The sequence below is a fragment of the Camelina sativa genome, chromosome 9, assembly GCF_030686135.1.
Source record: "Camelina sativa cultivar CO46 ecotype springtype chromosome 9, ASM3068613v1".
In the NCBI taxonomy this organism is placed as follows: domain Eukaryota; kingdom Viridiplantae; phylum Streptophyta; class Magnoliopsida; order Brassicales; family Brassicaceae; genus Camelina; species Camelina sativa.
Genome location: NC_141888.1, coordinates 25013138 through 25033880, shown reverse-complemented (window position 1 = coordinate 25033880; position 20743 = coordinate 25013138). Strand labels below are relative to the sequence as shown.

Here is a 20743-nt window from a genome sequence, read left to right as displayed (position 1 = left end):
AGGACGGTTTGGTCTTCTTGGAACCATTTAGCTTCTTCCTCGAGCTTAGCCTCTTCTTCATCTTCTTTGATGGTTTATTTTCTATCTTCTTTGGTGACTTTCTTTGGAACTCTTCCACCTTCGATGTGGTTCCAAAGTCCGCGGCCACACAACACGGTTTTGGTGGTTTTTGACCACAGTAGATAGTTTCCTCCCTTGAGGACAGTCGGTAGAACAAGCGGCTTGGTGTTCTCCATGGTAGAATGCTATTGACCGCCGGGTAAAGCTTGTGACCGGTGGATAAACGCAAGAACAATGAACAAGAGTAGAAAGCGAACAACAAGAATAGAGAATCAAGACTAGAGAATGGAGCTGGTTTTGTCAAGAACAGAAACCTGGCTCTGATACCATGTTAGAATTGCAAATGTATAATAGAGAATGAAGAGAATCGAGAGAAAACAAGTGAGAAGAGAGAATATAGAACAAAAGACTTAATTAGATTATTTCTTATGTTGTTACAAGGCTTAATATAGAAAGACAAAGAGGCACATAGCCGTTAAATACAAAAGGAAGGAGATAGCCACTTGCTTGGGCATGTCGTGATCATTCTTAATGATGAAAGTGACGTGCCCTTCCCTTGGTTGACTCGCTTAACACTCGCATACCGAAGGTGAACATGTGACTCTTCTCTTGACAAGATATTTATCTTCTATCTTTTCGATCCTTCTTCTCATTGGGCTTCAATATCATTAAGGCCTCTCCTTCTTATTACTCGGACCGAACTATGGCCTAAGGATCGAGACCGTACGGACGCTTGTACGGACATGCGTACGGACAACCTTGATCTCATGTCCTAGACCAATACCTTCTCCTTTGTTCCTAGCACAAGATCTTCACTCCACAACAACATATCTCTCAATCCAAGCCAAGAATCTCCCAAAAAGCCTCCAAACTCTCAAGATCACTATTCTCCCTCTTACTATCTCTAAACGGCGACAAAACACTTCCCCCAAAACCCTTTTCGTCGACCTCCCACTTAAACAACCCGGTTATAAGGTTTCTTTAAACCAAACCGATCCAAATCGACAATTAAATCAAACTTGTCGAACCAAAAATTGCTAGTGTCGACCGACACCACCCTTGGTGTCGATCGACACCCATCCCAAAAACCCATTAATTGGTTAGCGGATGTTACAGATTTAAACGTAACTCCGTGCATATGGTAAAATATCAAACCATTATGGATTACCTTGGCAAGATTTTGACTCTGATCTTCTATGCTGTTTTGAAGGACTTAATATCGGACACATGAGTGATACCATCATTGGCGGCCATCAATACTATTAAGGTGATTTTTTGAGTTGTTATTTTAGGTTTGATGTGTTTGGTTGTGTACGACGTCTACTTTGGTGTTAATAGTAGTAATGGAGGTGTTTTTTGCGATATTCTATGTAATCAATTAAAGATTTTCAGTTAATGTTTTCCGAAACAGTAAGATTATGTTAGTTTTGGAAATTATTTTGATTTGAGATGTTACTATACAGAATCTTTAGGGATTTCATTTGATAGAGTCCGATTTAGTTAGTTTTGGAAATGAGCTAGTTTCTTTTTTTTTTTGGTGGGAAACCAGGAGAAAACCTCCCAGCTATTTATTGAAAAAAGAAAAGAAATTACACAACAACATTACGAGGACACGCATGTCCCGTTAAATCTTCCTGAAAAATCAAACTCACCACATCAGGGAGCATATGAAACTAGTTTCGGGTGTGAAGTATTTGTTAATTTAGGTTTTTAATTTAAGGATTGATGACTGATATTTATTCGATTCTAAGAATGGTTAGTTTCTACAAATTGTATTGTTTGGAAGAACAGATCTTTGGGAGTTTAAATGTCGTTAACTGTTGATTTGGTAGGTACTTAATTAGAATATTATTTCTCCCTATTTATTATTTGAATTTCTTTATAGGTTTCGGCGGAAGAGGATGTTTAGAAACGTTTGTAATATTCCACGATCCGAATAAGGTAAAACCGGATCCTTTAAGGTCTGCTTGTTTTGATCCATTTAGATTACCTGTTTTCCCTCGATATGGTTTCTTCTTTCTTCTTTCTTTTTGTTGTCGTGGGGGCATTGTATGATATATTTGTTTTGTTTTTTTATATATCTCAAAGTGTACTCTCCCCCGGTTGATAGTATAGATTAGAGTTGTACTTGATTATATTATATTAAACACGTTTATATACATTACATGGTCTAAAGTTACAATAATATTTTATTTAATTGGCACTTTAATGTTTTTATGGAAAGAAAGGCCGTAAGCGAATGTTTCAAATCTTATAACTATGGCACCGGTCTGCAAATACTAGGGACATAAGGAGTTAAATCCAGGTCCGCCAAAGTAAAAATAACTTCCCCACTCCTCACTGTGTCCCTTCTGTGCGTTGTAACACGTCGGGTGTTTCGTGTACAAGGTAAACTCTTGGACTGGTTGTAGGTATGCGAGGTAGTCAATGATCTTCAGGTTGCGGAAGAAGCTTGCCTTGCCGTAGCCTTCCTCTGCAAAGTGGCCCGAACCCATATGCGTGGTAGTGTGCTGGCCGTAGCTCTGTGTGTTCACAATCTCGCCACCCCACTGTACCAACTCCGCCGGGCCATGAGCTAGATGCGTGAACAGCTTCGCCGGCCAATACCCGATCACCGATGAATCAATGATCAGCCACCAGTTCCCATCGTTAGCATCCTACGATTCCAAAACAAAACATTACAACAACAAACTAAAAACTCTCAAATAGCAAGATGGAGACTAAGTTTCAGGGGACGAGCATTTTAACCGAATAAGAGAACTAACAAAATTGATTTAAATTGGGAAAAGTCATTTACAAACCTTCCATATGAACATTGTTACGTCAAACTGGCTGCCGCCGTAAGAAGAGGTAGGAGAAAATGCACTACCTACTGCAAATTGGTTACTGACTTGTACGAATCCAGAGCATTCAAGATTGAGACACCCTGTCTTTTGATATGTGTCCCGCTGCAAGACATTTACACATTATTGTCAGTTTGTCATAATCATAACATGAGTTATTAAAGAGTCCAACAGTAGTTCCAAATATATTCTCAGACTTGTTGTTTATCAAAAAAAAAAAAAAAAAATTCATAGTTCAAACGGATATGAGATTACAATTTTAGTGTTAAGTGTTTACGGTAAACCACAATAAGTAGAAAATTTGAGTGTTCGTATATGTGAATTGTGAGCCAACTTCAAAGAAGCGTTAGGGAGAAGCTGCTGTTAGAAACAGAGGATCTCATCATAATCTCTCTTATGAAATAAAGAGACACGTGGGGTACACGTGACAAGGGGCTAGGGACAATACGATGCCGTTTCATATAAACGAAGCTTCTTCTACAGGGGAGAGGAGAACGCGACATGTGGGGTACACGTGACAAGGGGCTAGGGACAATAAGATTCTTCTTCTTCGTGAGTGAGTCTAGAGTGAGAGTAGAATGAGAGATTGAAACAGAGCTCTGGTGAGAGAGTTCTGGGTGACAGTTGAAGGAAGAAGAAGGTGGTGACAGTTGAAGGTCGAAGTCACCGGATACGGAGGAGGGAAGATCATCAGAAAGATTTGATCGATTGAGGTGATTTCAGATTGGCTCAAGTTTATGCAACGATGCAAGTTTCCGTCAAAGAACTTGCAGGCGAAGTCGTTACACGCACAGGAAGTGGTAAATTCAGATACGGAGACGAAGACGGTCGTTACAAGAAGTGTTCTTGTATATGTTAGAAGAAATCGTTTTGAGATTGATGTTGGATGAAAGATTTCATAAATTTCAGTTCGATTCAGGTTTAGACTCTGAAGTTACGAAAAGCAGAATCGGTTTAGCATCTTACAAGACTCAATTCTGGAGGAGGAAGTAGTCTATTATTCGCTGCAAATCACGTTTGTGATGTTATTGAGTTTCAAGATTAGAATACAAGAAGATTGATGATTTTAACAAAAGAAAGCTTATATACTCTTTGCTGAGTTTCAGATTGAGTGTAGCTTGTGTATATTTGTTTAAAATCGACTTCAGTTAGTGTTCAAGAGTGATTGAAAGAACTGTGTTGGAAGGTCATAGATTCTGGTTACTAGGGGACGGCTTTGGAGGATGCATCTATGTGTTATGGCATGTTAAAGCATCAGGTTTAAGGTTGAGATTCAAGTAAGGGAATTGCAGGTGGAGCAAAGTAGAAACTGTCGGGTTCAAGACCGTTCTATGACTACGAAGATTTCAGGTTATGAGAAAGATTTGAAGAGCTCTAGGCTACAAGTTTAGTCTTTGGGTTAAGTATCTGGTTTTGAGAATCTGATATGGTTTCAGGCTGTGAGGTCTACGGTTCAACAAGATCTCAGAGTTCTGTCAGTGCAAGTATTGTCAAAATGGAAATTGGCAAGTTACAGCAGTATCGGTTGTTGGGTTTATTAGTGACATTGGAAGTATTTAATTCAGATGGTTTTATGATGGAACAACAAGGGTGATGTTTTCTAAGAAACAAGCCAAGTCAAAAGGTTCCTAAACAAGAAGCATGGAAGAGTACAAGTCAATAAGGAAACTGCTAGAGAAAAGGTTGGCTCAGGCAAGAGCTGCAATATATCTAACTAAGTTCCTGGAAATGATTTAAGATGTTGGACTCTTGATAAAGCTGATAAGGAAAATCAGTTTTACATAAATCAAGCAACAAGACACAGGTTTTTGTTTCTTATGGCTCAAGGTCAGAGAGTCAAAAGAAGAAAAGTGGATCAGCTGGTTATAAAAAAAGGATCTAGACTTGAGGAATAAAGTTTAAAGGTTCTGCTCGATAAGTTACTAAGATTTGTTCGGGTGTTTCTTTGGAATTTTCAGAAATGGTACATTCAAGACAGTGTGAGAATTTCTGCAAGTAAGAAAGAATGGAGCTTTGAGATGGTTGCAGAAGACATTTATTCTGGTGGAATTAACAGTTGGTTAGTTGTTCTATAAGACTAAGGTACACAATCTTATTTCACAAAATCAGATTGGGAGCTTCTGTGGAAGCAAGTGTTTCTTGGAGAGTTTTCTAGAGATTAAAGAGACTGTTGGTGTAGCTACAAAGTGGAAAGAATTATAGATATATCAAGTGACAAGGTTTATACAGTCGAGCACAGATAGATTTATGATTGTGAATCAGAAGAGACAGTGATAAGGAGGTTGTTAGCTCAGCAAGACAGAGAGAAATGTGGAGAGATATAAGTAACGTTGAAGGATTTAAGTTTCAGGTGGAGTTACTTATGTTACGGAAAAACGTAATACATGTTCATGAAGACGGTTTGTGATTTCAGGTGGAGCTACACAGTTAAAGAGTCTCTTGGTTAGCATAAGCGAAAAGACGTGGTCTGAGTAAGTAGGTTTAGAAGCACACCACGTGTGAGTTATGGAAAGAAATCAGTTGCTGTTTGGGTATGATTCAGGTTGGTTAAGTGTGTAAAGAAGACATGGGTTCAAGAACAGGTTTAAGATGTCAGAAAGGTTCAAGCATAATCAGGTTGCAACAAAAGTTAAAAAAGGAAAGTTTTCATGTTTAAAGAATGCTTGATGTTGATGGTGGTTAAGACGTCTGGATCTCAGTTGCAGGATTTTATAAGTTCAGCAAGACCGAGGTACAAGCTTAAGATGAAAGATTATTGAAATGACTCTCTTTGGAGACGGTAAGAGACAAGTGCAAAGTTTTGCAAATTTTCTAGTTCATTCACTTCAAGTACGTGAATTGCAATGCATAAAGCGTGGTATAACAAGGTTCGTCATAAGAGCTGGTATTAGCAACTGAGTAAAGATCCAAGAAAGGATGAGAGTAAAGAAGTAGAACAAGAAGGGTTCTCGTTCACACCTATTTGCTTCATAAGAAGTAACTAAAGGCACAAGTAAGAGGTAAGTTCATGAGGTTTTAAAGATTCAGATTGATCTTTGGTGTTTATAGTGCAAGTGTCAATTTAGGTGAAGACTACAAACATGGAGACGTTTTGCAGGGTTATTTTGCAGCAAAAGGAATGACTTCAAGAATTCTAGAGTGAAGTGTTAAAAGGCTGCAAAGAGGAGTCTCGGGCTTGCTATAAGATTGTGGATGTGAGACAAGTTTAAAAGAGTTGACAGAGGTTTATGTCTGTTGGTTGAAAGGTTCTGTTGGTACATTGTTCAGTTCATTGTCCATTTGTTTAGGGTAGAAAATAAAGTCGTGACTGAAAATTCTAACACTAGTCCATATAGTTAAGATTATTTATCCTAATCCTACAATTCCTGATAACTATTAAATAATTCAAATATGTGCATATATATGTTTATAACTCTATCTGCTTCACTTTATATTAGTAAATTATGAATTTAATGGCAAGTTATAAAAGTAAACCTTACCGTCCAATAGACGAAAAGTCGTGGCTGGCTGTCATGATAATGATCCGGGAATACCTAAACAAAAGTAAAATCAAAACTTACTCACTCATTTATCCGTATTTGCAATGACTAAACAGTGGACAATGATGATATAGAAGAAAAAAAGAAAAAAAAAAAGAAAAGAAAGAATAAAAAACCTGCCAACCCGCTTCAATTGTGTTCAGATCGTCTTTGTTGTAATGTCCCGCGACTAGCCAAATCTGCGACAAGCTAAATTCGTCTGTCCCTCGTTCTACAGAGGGATCCCAAACGTTCATAGTCGCCGCTGTTCCATATATTCCATGGAGATAGCCTAGACCTCCTATGGCGTACTATATTATTTAAATTAAATTAAGTCAGACGTAAAATGTCAAATCTTTATTTTTTTTTTCAGCAAAAGAAATTTATTCAGAATAAAATTTGTCCAAGTACAAAGGTTCCATAATCCATACAGGTGGATTGGAAGAAGCTGAATAAAAATACAAATCTTTATAATAATAACAACTGCAACTAATCTCGATAATAGTCGTGATTTTTCATCGTATGTTTTCATAACATAATTTTAATCTATTATTGTTTTCTAAAAATAATTCTTACGGTGGTGTCTCTCAATCTTTTATCATTCGTATGTTTATAATTTTTTTCATCGTTCGTATGAGATTTCGCTTAAGATCACATTATTTCATAGTAATATTTTTTACTAATAATATCAGTATCAACAATTGTTTATCCTTTACCATAATTTTCATGAATTCTAATATATTTATAATCTTGAAAAATATATTTTTGCTATATTATTTCTATTATTATGATTTTTCATTTCATACTTTTTGACATAGAGTTGTTTTTTCCATAATATATTTTTATCATAAGTTTTCATTTTGATGGTTGTGTTTTTTACAAACAATCATATATGTTAAAATATTTATGTAGTTTTAACCCTTTTATTATTATTATTCTTAACATAATTTTAGTTTTATTTCTATCACATATTTTCAAACTATTTTACTATTTTTAAATTAGTTCATAATATATTAATTCTCAATTCAAATTTAATTTTAAATTCTTGTTTTTAAACTTGTATAAAATATTTTCTAAAAGTAATTAAATAACCTCGTGTCCTTGCTCGGCGGCGTACGGAACTGTTCGGCGATTGATTCGAACGTCTGTCCAGTGACTTTTCTTGAATGGTTTGGCCCCGACCACGGTACGCCGTATGGGTATGGTTTGGTCGGGACAGCTCGTGCCGTTCTGGTTCCAGACCTGCCAAACTCTTCTTTTGTCTGTTTGGTTGATCGTATAAGGTAATCGTGCGGGTGTGTCCTTAATTTGAGAAACAAAAAGAAAGAATTAGTTTCCAAGATAATAATATATGAGTACTAGAATTTGTATCCGTGCATGCGCGGGATTTTAATTTAAATTTTTTCTTATCAATAGAAATTGTTGAGCTCAAATATAATCATTCCAACTTTTGAGTATAAATCTATATAAATACTAAACTTACTTTACTCAGTGATATACAGCATATATATATCTTTGAAGATAATATTTTTTTGGTATATCTATTTGCGATTTTATGTGGTATTTTAGTTAAAAATTTTATCAATAAGAATCATTGAATATAAATATAATTTGAAAATTAAAAGATAAATCCATATAAATGCCATACTTATTTTACTAATGTACAGTATGTGTAACATATATTGTCTAGTGTCGCAATAATATTGTCGACAATCTTCTGACTTTTTATCTTTAAAACAGTTCATTCCATATTTATATCCCATGAAAACATAATTTTCAAAGTTCTAACGTTAATGTCAATCGTTGACCTAATTATAGAGACCATTTAAACGTATCGATATCCTACATTAAATGCAAATATACAAAGTTTCATGAACAGTTTTAGTGCTATGTCGCTACAATGAGGTTGTTCAAATGCATTATCTGCCAAAAAGAATTTCCAACTAAGTCAAGAATGCTTAAATGATGAAACGTTTAAACCCCACAATGAATATCTATTCACTAATCCAAGTTACATATTTTTCTAAAATCTCATATGTTATTTACAGATGTTAATTTTGTGATGCAACCCCAACTTCGTGTTCTAAAAAAAAAAATAGTGTACTTTAAATATGTTTTTTCTAATGTTTTGGGTTAAAATTTTTTTAATAATATATATATATATATATATGTTATATTTGTTATATATGTTTTATACCATGTTATAAAATTGTAGCTCTAGTTGATAATATACCCAATAATATATGCTACACAAATGACATGCCACTTTTTGTAACGGCTTACATATCATTTTTTCTATATTTCCTGACCATTGATTTTATTTTTTTAGTTAGATTATTTTTTTCAAACTTATTTTTCATAGTTTTCCCAAAAAAAAAGTGTGCCCCTTACAATGTTTTTGTTTTAGATCAAAATTTTTAAGTTAAGTTAAGTTAAGTAATTAATCTTTTCTTTCTTATAAATAAAATCTAATAATAAATCTTTATGGTATATGTTTCTTAGAAACTAATGTTTCACTTCAATTTATTTTCACATTTAGATTTTATAAATACAATTACATAACTTGTTTTTGACTCCACCATGCATTAAAATCTTACTTACATTCTAAAACTCATTAAACCATTCGAAATTTTGGAATATAATTTTTTTTGTTTATAATTTTAATAATAACATTATTAATAAAACAAATTTATAGTATTATTTTTACTATTTTAAAATTTTCATTTACTTTTCTTAATTTTTTGATATTTATTATATTTATTATTTACTAAAAATTATATTATTGTTTATACTATTTTAACATTTAATTAATTTTAGTTAATTCGTTATTTAATTATTTTTTTACTATTATTAATTATAAGTAATAAATATGTAATGAATGAATATTATAAATAGTATTTTTTATGCAAAAAAAAATTGATTAGGTGGATGCTGATGTGGAGGAATGAGAAGTGAGCAAAGTTAACTTTATATATATAGATACTAACTACAACAAATACATTTCCTACCAAAAAAAAAACTACAACAAATACATTAGCAAGTTAAGAGACGTCACTGTTTTAAAATTATTACCAAAACCGACTAGAAATACTAAACTATAATTTAAGAAGATTCTTTTTTTGGCGTCGATCGCATTGATAACTGATTTTACAATTCAATAGTAATTTATCAACTCCAGACACTCATACAAAGGAAAAATAAAGAAGATGTATACGATTTCTTCTTTCCAAAAACTTCTCCTTCTAGTGTGTTCTACATAGGTTAAGTGCATTAAGTCATAAAAGATTAATTATATATTCTCGTGGCCTATGAAACCAGGACAGCGATCCCAAAGCTCAACCACACCAATACCGAGTGTTATAGACTTATAGCCTTGATACATATATAAGTTCATAGATTATAAAAAAAAAAGACTAGGGAAGGATGATATAACGAGATCTGTAATAACGGATCAATAGTTTTCCAACTAAGATTGTTTTCCCAGATTTTATAGCGTCGGTTTCAACTATAGTTTACCTTTCTGTTATATATTGGTCACGTCATTTTCTAAATTAAAAGACGAGGATTTTGCCTATTATCTTAGGCATATGGAACTGTACATACCTTAATAACATGACTCTGCATTAGGGGATCATCAAATGCAGGCTGCTCTCTGATATGGACGCAATCAATAATATCACCATCCGGACTCTGTTTGTAAATTATTTTGAAACAAACTATCAATATATTTATCACAAAAATGTATATAAATATAAATGTCAATATAGGCTGATCAATGTGTGAGTCATATTCAACTTCATAATTTGTGTGGCACTTAAGAAATAAAAACAGACTGATTCTTCTTTTAGTTGAGCAAAGGACTATGGAAAAGCCTATAACGATGAGAAAAGATTAACACATAAAACTATAAAACCATCATATGAAATTTGTTTAACTTCTCAGTTTAATTATCACTTTCTTTTTTTTTTTTTTTTTTTTTGAAAAAGGGCTATTAATTATCACTTTCCAGTTATATGTGTTGTTTTGTTTTTTCACATTTACCTTATACATTGGCCATATAAATATACTGTATACTATATAGCATAATTTGTTTTTAACTTAAACGCTATTCACATCTTTTAGACGTTTACTACCAATTCTGTGAACCAAAACATCTTCTTTTAACAAGCAATAACTTCAACCATCTATTTTTCAGAAGCTCTCCTCTCAAAATCTGTTTGTATTTTAAAAAATAAAATATATAATTCATGTATTTTTAACACTTTTAATTGAAATCAAATACCATAATTGTATAATACGTGTATCTGATTAAAATTTAAGATGCCTTCCAAAATTAAAATGATTTTATTCTTTAACAGAGCACATGTCACATTTGTTAGATTCTCACTTTATTTCGTTTATAATGCGGTGTTATTTTATTAGTTGGTGTAGATAAGAACTTCTAATGATATAAGTATCTAGAAATATCAATATTTATTTCGTTTAAAGAAAAACGAAAACGGATTGTCTTACCACATGCTTTCACTTCTTCGTTGCTGAAATGATTATAAAATTCCTAAAATTCCCTTTAAAGTATTATCTATTATTTTCTATTTTTCTTATAAGATATATTTAGCAAAGTGTTCCATATATATGTGATTACAATAGGAATTTTTTAAAATATTAAACAAACACACACACAATGTTGTAGTTTTATTTGATTAAACAAAAAGGCTAGCTACTACAACATATATAAATGCATTGAACAAGTTAAAGAGAAAATAAAATTAGCAATTGTACTATACGTGAAATTATTTACAATACGTGAAATTACAAACTATAAGTAGAATAATACAATACGTGTAATTATTTACAAATATAATATAAGCTAAAAATATTTCTTACCCAAAATAAAGCTTTATTAGTAAATTATTATGGACGATCCTGCTGAATAATATCTATTTTATATTCTCAAATGATAATACTCTAATTAATGTTCGGTTGATTTGACGTTAGTTAATTAGTTTCTTAAACTGAACTCCCTATCAGTATACAGTCTTAAATTTCTTAAGAGTATTAAAGTATCGATTTGATTCTGATGATCTGGGTTCAGTTCCACTAAAAACACTGATGATCACAACATACGATAGGATTGAATAAACCTAAACTAATCGGGTCAAAAATCAGGATTTTATTTATTTTCGTTTGGAAATAGAGTAAAATTAAGAACCCCAGAATTAAAACAAGTTGCTCCAAGTCAATATTATACCAAAGTGGATCGGGTCAATAAAGAAAACTTCTGGATGCAAACTAATAGTTTGTTCTTAATTGGTTATCTTTCTTCTTTGTACGTATACGAAGAAACCCCAAAAATTAAAACCTAGTTAATTCCTGTTAAACAATATATGTAAACCCTAATTCCTGTTAAATAGTCAGAGAATCGTACAATACCTGGATGGTCATCACTGGAGGCTTCTTTGACGTGGAAGCTAGTCCTACGCACAGTGCTAGCGTAAGAAGGCAGAGAAACCGGGACATGTTGAAACTGGTAAAGAGTTTTAGATCTATCACAGCAGTTTTACCTGAAACTAACAAAGCAGAAGATGGCGAATCTAAAATACAAGAAAGAAAAAAAAAGAAAAAAGCAATATAGGATTCAGAAAATGATGCAAAGGAAACAACTTTTGACATGTAAACCGTCTATTTGATGCTTAGTTTTTTGGGGCACGTATCTAATCTTGTGTGTTGTATGTAGTGACTAGTGACTGACATTTAACCAGTTTATATACACCAAAGTTAGATACTTGTCCACTTTGGTCTTAACATTTTCTAGTCCTCCAACCTTTTTTTTTTTAACTGAAAAAGGTTAGAAGATTGGTCGGCTGAAACCGCAAGAACATAATGTTTTGTTTGAGAGAAACAGAGTATAAGAGAGACTGTTTATTAGTATTTCTTAATTTAACTTACGCTTTCGTTGTTTAGCAGTGGAAGATAACAATTAAAAAATATAATTGGAATTAATACGAATTAGTGATCTTTGAAGATACGTATATAAATAAATTTTTAATACAATTAAAAAAGTGAGATGGAAGATGATTAGGGTTTAGATTAATGATATGAGCTAGTACTGTAACATCCGATAAACATCAAAATCTCCGGAAAGGGTAGTTTGAAGTAGAAGCAAACCTGAGATCAAACGTATGCAATCTAGATCTTCGTTTAGTGAACGCTTCGGAACTTGATCGGGGAGAAAGAAAAAGAGGAGAGTTACGTTTGAGACGGAGGAGCAAGAAAAGATAAGGAGTCGAGTGAAAATAAAAACTCTTGGCTTGCTGGTCGAAATAGTGCATACTGCATATATATATAGATTTATTTTTGTGCATGACTAAATTAAAGAGTGTTTTTGGAAAACAAAACCTACGTTTTCTTTACTCCGAAGTCAGAAAGTTTCTATAAATGGATGAAGATATTATTCTCAAACTTTTTGAGAATATCCCAAAACGGAAACTTCGAACAAAGTTCCCACGCATGCAGTGGATGGACGACACATCACACATATGCTTTCTTTTCTCCCTCCAGACAAAATTGATCCAGGTAATGTTTTTTTTTTTTTTTTTTTTTTTTTTTTCTGGGTGTAAATGTTAAGACCATGTAATGTTATTCAGTTTTTGAAAAAAAAAAAAAAATATTCAGTTTTGCAACACCTTACCATATATTTTATCTTTCATATATCTATAATTAAGGGAATCTAGCTAGCGATATCTCTTTAATTATAAGAAAATTAGGGCAACTGATGTTGATGTATTCTGCTTTGATTTTCAAATGACTCATATAGTCAGACAATGAATTTTGATCTCACATACCAAGATAGAAGATTCTTCTCTTTTTTTCCAACACTAATTAACAGTTATTCTTTTCTTGGTTGATGTATTCTTTTCTTCTTCACCATCCATACATAATGTTTTCAACTTTTTGATTTAAATTCAACGTCAATTTCATGGTTGTATGTATCGTTTCATATTGCATTTTATTCAGTTTGGGTTTACATGATTTATATAGTTTCTATTATATATTATTACTTGAATTTTATATGAGTGACTACCAATATATATCGCGATCACTTTTCTAAGACCTATGTGAGGTTATAAATGTCTCTTGGCACATATCAATATATCTGTCTGTAGTGGAGATACAAATACAATTGGAATACGAATTAGTGATCTGTGAAGATGCATACATAAATAAAATTTTAATAAAACACAAAAAAAATTGAGATGGAAAATGATTCGGGTTCACATTTGGATTACCGAAGTTCTCAAAACTACTCAAAATTTTAGTACTCAAATAATAACTACTAGATTAAGACCCGCGGTACACCGCGGAACAAATTATTTATAATTAAAATATTTAAATTATAAATTGTATTTGTTGGTTAAATATGTTATAATTATATAATAATTGTTAATTTTATAGTCTAAAGTTTAGATCATATAATACTGCAATATAATTTTTTTACATAATATTTATTAATTAATTTAATTAAATATGTATATTCTCGGATACCGATAGTGCTAACAAAATAATGAAATGATGTTTTACTCGTTTAACACCAAATTGATGATATTTTAAATTTATATAATTATCGACAAAACATGTCTCACTATATAACTCCGTTTCAAGATATTTTAACTCGCACTATATAATCTTAATTTTAATATTTGTATTATAAATATTAGATTGAGTTAAAATGTTATTTTTTAAGATCGTAACCATTTACATTTTATAAGATTGGCGCTTCTTATAAAATTTAAATATTTATAATACTTGGAATTCTTAAAATGGTTGAGTATTTCTTATATTTGAAGTTTCGTAAAAGTTAAATTATTATTAATATTTTAAATATCTTCTAACTTTTTTAAAAAGTTGAAATATTTATAATATTTAAACTTCTTATAAAGTTTAAATATTTATAATATTTGAAACTTCATAAACGTTTAAATTTTATTAATATTTTTAACATTTTATAAAGTTTAAATTTCTAAAAAATAGAAATATTTATAATATTTATACTTTTTATAAAATAGAAATATTTATAATATTTAAAATTTTAAAAGTTTTAAATATTTATAATATTTAACTTTTTAAAAATCTTTAAAATAAAGAGCAGGAATAAACCAAATAAAAGTTTTTTAAAGTTTGAATGTCTGATAAATCAAGCTTTCTACTCAATTGTATTATGAATCATTTTGGTCTCTTTTATAGTATGACTTTGAACTATTGCCCAATTTTTTTAGGCGATGTGGGATATTGTACCTATATTTTTTTATTCTCTATTGAGTAATATGTGTCCGTTTTTAAAAATTTGTATTACATCATATGCAGTAAAAAAATCACAATTTTTATTAACTAAATGTATTATAGAATAAGTTAAGATAATTTAAATATATATTCAAATAAAAATGAAAGAGAATCAGATATTTATGTTTGGATGAGGTAGAAAGATTTCCTTATTTTTAAAAATCTTATCTATAATTAATTTTGAAAATTTTGGTAACTAATATTAAAGTCAATGCATTAAATGTAAAAACTTTCCAAAAATTATTTTTGAGCAAAAACTGCTGCAAAAATACTAGTATAGATTCAGTATTGCAACACCTTACCATATATTTTATCTTTCATATATCTATAATTAAGGGAATCTAGCTACTATACCATTAGCGATATCTCTTTAATTATAAGAAAATTAGGGCAATTGATGTTGACTCATATAGTCATACAATGAATTTTGATCTCATCATACCAAGATGAAAGATTCTTCTCTTTTTTTCCAACACTAATTAACAGTTATTCTTATCTTCTTCACCATCCATACATAATGTTTTCAACTTTTTGATATAGTTTTAACGTTAATTTCATGGTTGTATGTATCGTTTCATATTGCATTTTTTATTCAGTTTGGATTTACATGATTTATATAGTTTCTATCCCCTATATAATAAAATGGAAGTACACAACTTTTGTTTAAAACTATATAATTTTTATAAGTTGGTTACAAAATAGGTTATAGATTAAATATAGGTTGCTTAAAAAATATTATAAATTAATTGGTCAATCCGTGGGCTATATGAATACACTTAAAAATCCCAAAAATCATTTTAAAGAAAATATTCTAATGATTTATACAATTTTCAAAATAAAATCTTTGTTGTAAACTAAAGGATTCAAAGGCTGAAATCTCTTGTTCTTATTCCATAGAATTGATAGAGGTTACATATATATAGTAAAGTCTATGCCTTATCACAATAGGAAACATAATAACTTAAACCGACATAGTATAAGGAAAGAGGCCGATGGGCCTATGGCCGATGGACCGTAAACACATGGACCGTGCATGGCCTTGCATGGTCGGTTATGGAGTCCACCATCCAGTGTTTTACAACAATATTTAGTATTCCATGTTTTGTTACAAAATATATACTGTTAGGCATAAAAATATACGGTTAGGCGTAAAAAAGGAATAAAATCTTAACAATTTATCACACTTAATCGTGATTTACGAGATTTTATTGCAATTGAAAATAAAATCTTACCTAAGCACGAATCATATTAAAAAAACTTTCACCAAATATGTTCAAAAATTAAAATAAAAACAAACAACAAACATAGCCATTTCTCATACATAAAATTACAAAATTAACAATATAAAACTTACAAAATATATGTTTTTTTCAAGCCATCATATTTAGCATATGATTTTATTGCATAATGTTTTATCAAAAAATCTTTTAAAAATAATCATATTAATTATATTTTTATTCTAAAATTATAATATAAATAAAAAGAATTTCAAGCCGTGCTCTAGCACGGGTCCAAATCTAGTTATATATTATTACTTGAACTTTATATGAGTAACTACCAATATATATCGCTATCACTTTTCTAAGACCTATATGTGAGGTTATAAATGTCTCTTGACACATATCAATACCAGTGGCGTATCCAGGAATTTTTTTTACCCAGGTCAAAACATAGTAAAAAAAAGTTCTTTCATATTAAAAAAAATAAAACATCCTACAAAAGCATTCTACGATCTTTCATGTCCTGAAATCTTTTTATCACAGTCTCGTTTGTAATAGTATTGAATACATCTTTCTCCATAAAACAAACTAAGCAATCATTCAAAAATTGATCCCCCAATTCGATTACGTCGATGCGTCTTTATTATTTTCATGGCTGAAAAACATCTCTCAACAGTTGCAGTAGCAACCGGCAAAATCAAAACCAACTTCAAAAGCCTGTAAACCAAAGGATATGACATATGTTTTCGTGTTTCCACCAACAATCGAGCAAGGTCCCCTAGATTCTTCAAATTAGAAAATCTGTCATCATTTCGTACATTATCAATGTAGATAGATAATTCTTGCTCAAGAGATATGAACTCCCCTGAACTAAAGTCATCTGGATAGAACTTAGATAACCTCAATAACTTTGAGTGATCAAACTCAGAAAATGCATCAATGGGAGATAGAGAAGCAACACAAATAAGCAATTCAGTGTTCACCTCATTAAAGCGGTCGTTAAATTCTTGAAGCTGCATATCCAAGACAGCGTATAAGCAATTGAACTTGTAGTGATGCATATTGGATACTCCTGTTTTTTTTCTTCGTCTCTTTGAGTCAACAAAATCTGCCTCCATCTCAACCGTTTCAAGCTCATGTTTCTCACAAAATGCAGAAACTTTCATCATGAGAGAATTCCACCCATCATCCCTAAACAATTGAAGTTGCCTCTTAGTTGATCCTACCAATGACATAGCATTTAAAATATCTTGATCTTGTCTTTGTAGCGCCATCGATAAGTTCTCTGTCAGTCCTAATAGGTGTATCATCATTTGCAAATAAAACACAAAATCAAAGCTATGCAAATAGTTAAGGAGACCATGTGCTTGACGTCTTTTCAAGTCATCTACACCTTCATCCTCAATGTACTCAAGCACCTCGATGATAGAAGAAAATAACTCAATCAATCGCACAAGAGTTCTGTAGTGAGAATTCCAACGGGTATTTCCTGGTCTTTGAAGAGAGATCTCTTGATTCAACCCTGTTCCAGTACTTCTTTCACCTTTATCAATTTCTTCTTGAATCTTTTTTCTATGACTCTCTCGGATCAGATCTTTTCTTTTGCATGAAGCTCCCACCACATTCAACAACAGAGAAATCATATCAAAAAATTCTCCAACATTAAAATGTTTTTTTGCAACTGCTATAACAACTAATTGAAGTTGATGAGCAAAACAGTGGACATAATATGCTGACGGGCTTTCCCTCATAATTAATGCTCTTAATCCATTGAATTCGCCTTTCATATTGCTAGCTCCATCATATCCTTGCCCTCTCACTTTTTTAAAACTCAATCCATATTTAGCAAACAAATCATCAATAGCAGATTTCAAAGATGTTGCAGATGTCTCACTCACATGTGTAATACTCAAGAATCTCTCTTTGACTATCCCACTTTTATCAACAAATCTAAAAACTACTGCAATTTGTTCTTTATCAGAAACATCAGCAGATTCATCCACCAACAAAGCAAAAACATCATGATCAATCTCCTCAATAATAGATTTGACTACTTCCTCTGCAAAACAATGAACAATATCTTTCTGAATTGTAGGACACTTCATTTGATTATTTCCATGAGCATTACTTAAAATAACCTTACTCACAACTTCATTCTGATCAGCAGTGTACTTTAAAAGTTCCACAAAATTTCCTCTGTTAGCAGATTTTTCAGACTCATCATGACCACGGAAAGGTAATCCTTGTCGCAATAAGTATCTGGAAGCATCAACCGAAGCATTCAATCGAATACAATACTCATTTCTTGTAATATCGTCTTGTTTATGCAAAGCATGCTTAATAGACTGATCTTGTTTCATCAAATTGTCAACATTAAATAAATATATATGTATATGCCAAATGAATTATGATAGACACAACTTTTTTTTTTCTCTACACAATTGATTAACACCAATTTAACCAAAGTCTACACATGATCAAACAACAAATTGGTGTACGTTATCATTATGAAATTGACAACTATTAATATTGAACAGCATATACGAGTTAAATAAAAGAAAAACTTAATTCATTAACTATGATCACAAAAAGTTGGATTATAAATATATAAGAACAAATCGTTTACCTTTTATACAATCACAAATTTTATTGCAATTCTAAGACCTAACTTCTATATATTGATATATATTGAAATTTCAATACAATTTAATTAAATCATTGTAAAAACAGAATTTAGTTTTTATAAACTTACTTGATTAATCGATTGAAGAGGTGGACAACTGGACATGCGGCTGCTCTGTTCTGTTCGTGAGTTGGGAAGAAGAGAATTACAAAACTGAAACACGAATGAGACAAGTTTCTTTTTGTTCTTTTTTTTTTTAAATTCACTTTGGTTTGACAAATATTAATGATTAGGTTAAAATATTGAACAAATTTATTTCTAACTTAAAATAAAAAACTGTTTCATTGTGGGCTGGGCCTTCGATGTCATCATAAAAATTAGGAAGGTCAGATTGCTGAAATATTTTATATTACACTAGATTTAAATACACAAAATCTATGCTATTAAAGAAAATTTCAAAATTTGACCAGGTCAGCTGATCTCCCTTAGCACTACGTAGGTTCGCCACTGATCAATACTAGATTAAGACCCGTGCTAAAGCACGGGTTGAAATTCATTTTATTTATATTGTATTTTTTATATAAAATATAGTTTATGTGATTGTTTTTAAAAGTTTTTTGGATAAAATATTATACAATAAAATCATATGCTAAATATGATAACTTATAAAAAGACACTTATTTTGTAAGTTTTATATTGTTAATGATTCTAGATAAGTATCCCTGCTCTAACACTGATTAATTTTATTTTATATAAAATTTTGTATAATTTCTATTTTAAAATAAAATTTTTATATGTTGTATTAGTTTATGTATGTAAAGTTATTTCAACAATATATATTCTACATCATGACTTGAATGTCATTATAAGACATAATTTTGTGAATTTGGTTTTTAAAAAGCGAGTTACTATATTATGAATAATTTAATATATTGTTATACTTTTTGTTTTAATATACTTGGTTTTTTAAGATTCTTTCATATTATAGTGACATATTATTGACATTGCTATAACAAACAAATTTAGAGTGTTTATAGTTTCTAACTTTTTATATCAAGTTTCAATATTTTAAAAATATTTCAAATAAATTATTTAAAGTTTATAATATTATATAAAATTATAAAATTCAACAAAAAGTATGAAATTGAATTTAATGTTCCTCGTTACTCAGTTAAATTTTTAGTCCAATAGATATTATTTTTAAAGAATAATATTACTAAAACTTGAATATTTTATAGATTGAATCATTTATATTTGTTTTTAAAAATTCAACTTATGGTATATCCGTGGATAAAACTATTTTTAATTATAATAAATAATATGATAATTTATTTGTTTTACAAAATAGACTCATATATAAAAATGAGAGGTGAAATATAATGATAATTAACAAATTAATATGTTAAGTTAAATATCAAAGGATTTTGTTTTTATGAATAATTCAGTAAATGAAATTAATATGGTAAATTAGATGATATCAAATGATTCTTTAGAATATTCTCTATAAAATTTTTGGAAACAATAAATCTAGATTATACAAATAATATAAAACTTAATATATAACATATTTGTAACCAACTTATTAAAATTATATCTTATTATATAAAGTTCAATGACAAAATTTCTTATTAACGAGATCGTGACACGTGTCAAAAATATTGATAAGATGTTGACACGTGTCAAAAATAAATATAGAAACAAATTTGATTTTTACTATTTTACTAATCTACATGAATTAGAAACAAATTTTATTTTTACTATTTCACTAATCTACGTGAATTAGAAACAAAATCTTTACTAAACCTAACAAAATCAAACCTTTATTGGATTTTGCAATTTCAATATCTAACCGTAGGAGATATTTTGCAATTTCAATATCTAACCGTAGGAGATATGTAAGTCCTATTTAATTTGATATTGGCCACGTCAAAAAAATATATTATTTTAATCGTAAGAGCTCTAAATTATATAAAATATATTATTTTATGGATTAATATATTAAAATTTGTAATTTAATTAACTGTTATCCTGTTATTCACATAGATAAAAAATGAGCTGGGCGAATAAGATTAGAAGGCGTTCCTCCATGTATGCATTCTATTGTTGGAAAAACTTATTTATTCGAAATTCAAATTAAAAAGT

At 30.5% G+C, this 20743-nt stretch overlaps 1 protein-coding gene, 1 long non-coding RNA gene and 1 pseudogene across 2 annotated transcripts; 1 reads left to right on the top strand and 2 right to left on the bottom strand.

Annotated features, from left to right (window-relative positions):
* Positions 1-2167: 2167 nt before the first annotated feature.
* LOC104715398 (carboxyl-terminal peptidase (DUF239)) lies at positions 2168-12226 on the bottom strand. The gene is made up of 8 exons (XM_087465730.1): positions 12205-12226; positions 11852-12012; positions 10025-10111; positions 7514-7723; positions 6559-6732; positions 6383-6436; positions 2862-3008; positions 2168-2717 (listed from the first exon to the last, which is right to left on the bottom strand). Exons 1-8 carry the CDS (start codon positions 12224-12226, stop codon positions 2340-2342), a joined length of 1233 nt encoding a protein of 410 aa, XP_087321856.1. The 3' UTR covers positions 2168-2339.
* Positions 3393-6286, top strand: LOC147938703 (uncharacterized). The gene is made up of 2 exons (XR_015565001.1): positions 3393-5902; positions 6001-6286. It is a non-coding gene; the product is annotated as an uncharacterized LOC147938703 (long non-coding RNA).
* Positions 12227-16471: 4245 nt separating the features above from the next.
* Positions 16472-18166, bottom strand: LOC109126575 (uncharacterized; annotated as a pseudogene).
* Positions 18167-20743: the final 2577 nt, after the last annotated feature.